Raw genomic sequence first — 1,458 nt, 5'->3', positions numbered from 1 at the left:
TCAAGGCATTAATAGCTCAATGTTTGGTGATTGAAGATTTTCAAATATCTGATACTGCGAGTACACGCACATCCAGCAGTAGATCTGTAATGAAAAGTAGGATGAAAGCTGTTACACCAAAGAATTCACGCATATGGCCGTATTGTTTTACTTACATTGTAGGCCATCCACACCCAAAGGATCAGACTCGAGAGAGTTTGCTGCAACTGTTAACAAGATACGAAATGTGGATAAATAAACAATTGAGATATGCTTGAGAAGAGATAAGAGATAAGAAGAGAAGAGATACTCACATAAATGTAATAGCCACCAATTAGCCACAAGCCGAACACAAGCTGGAATAGAATCGCTATTCCAAACAGCGACAGCCACGGTAACATCCAACCACGGGTTGTGGTTTTTAACGAATAGCAAATCCCACCAGCAGATAATATGAGCAGAATAAAGTACAGGATGAAAAATCCTCCAACCACCTGCATTGAGTCACGAATGTCGGTCTCAAACAGCGGTGAATATAGCTGAGATGAGTCTCCTCCCAGCAGGTTGTATGTTACCTACCAAATTTAAAATCAATTGATATCATTTCGGCTTGAACAGGCAGTCTTTACACACTGTGTTGTGCTTACCATCGTTATCAACACGATCGAAATGGCCACAGTGTACGCGGCTACTGCATAGCTTCCGGATTTGACGGAATTTGACCAAATAAATGGCGACCAACAGGATTCTAGCCAAACCATGATGTTGCTGGTGCTACAAAAACGGTAAATGCTGCATGATACGTTTTGTTTGACAATAATCACCCCTCTCCAAGCGCCAGACGTCATTACGCATAATGGGAATCTAGAGGCACGCCCATGGCACGCATTGGTGATGCAGCACACTTACCAAAAGTCGAGGAATGTATTATTAAGCCGAATAATATTCCGTTCCCGTTAAGCAGGGAAGTTTCGTTTCTGGACAGAAATGATGATTATGTGCTGTAAATTGGTATTTTGCAACTAAACAAACCGTAATTGCAGAAAAAGAAAGCACAACGCAAACAAACAATCAACTGCTACGATGCTGTCAAAAATTTGACAGCTTAGCCTATCGACGCCCAAGGGGTAGGCACCGTAAATTGAGATTTTCAATCTGCCTGCACTGTGGGAAGTTATTATTCAAAATAACGGTTGATTAAAACTCTTCAGAATTTTTAAATTTGTAATGTGTAATTAAATATTATTGACTCTTCTAATACTCTGTTAGAGACTAATCATAGAAAGTAATAATTTATATTCATAGGAACGGTTCATTTGCTGGATGTCATCATTACCAAAACATAAAAAGGTTTTGTATATGCGGTTTTCCTCAATTATGCATATTTTTCCTCTATTCTGGATGATAGTTAGAATGAATTAATTTTAACTTATTTAATTCCACCAAGTATTAATTTATTCAATTGCTGGTGTAAAGCAA

At 38.5% G+C, this 1,458-nt stretch overlaps 1 protein-coding gene across 1 annotated transcript; it reads right to left on the bottom strand.

Annotated features, from left to right (window-relative positions):
- On the bottom strand, positions 1-740 carry LOC128707854 (uncharacterized). Its single transcript, XM_053802812.1, has 4 exons — positions 627-740; positions 294-554; positions 156-206; positions 1-84 (listed from the first exon to the last, which is right to left on the bottom strand). The coding sequence occupies exons 1-4, from the start codon at positions 738-740 to the stop codon at positions 1-3; spliced, it is 510 nt and encodes a 169-aa protein (XP_053658787.1).
- Between the last annotated feature and the right edge of the window lie 718 nt (positions 741-1,458).

This window comes from Anopheles marshallii, chromosome 2, assembly GCF_943734725.1.
Source record: "Anopheles marshallii chromosome 2, idAnoMarsDA_429_01, whole genome shotgun sequence".
Classification (NCBI taxonomy): domain Eukaryota; kingdom Metazoa; phylum Arthropoda; class Insecta; order Diptera; family Culicidae; genus Anopheles; species Anopheles marshallii.
Note: the sequence above shows the minus strand (reverse complement) of the source record. Positions and strands in the feature narration are given on the sequence as shown.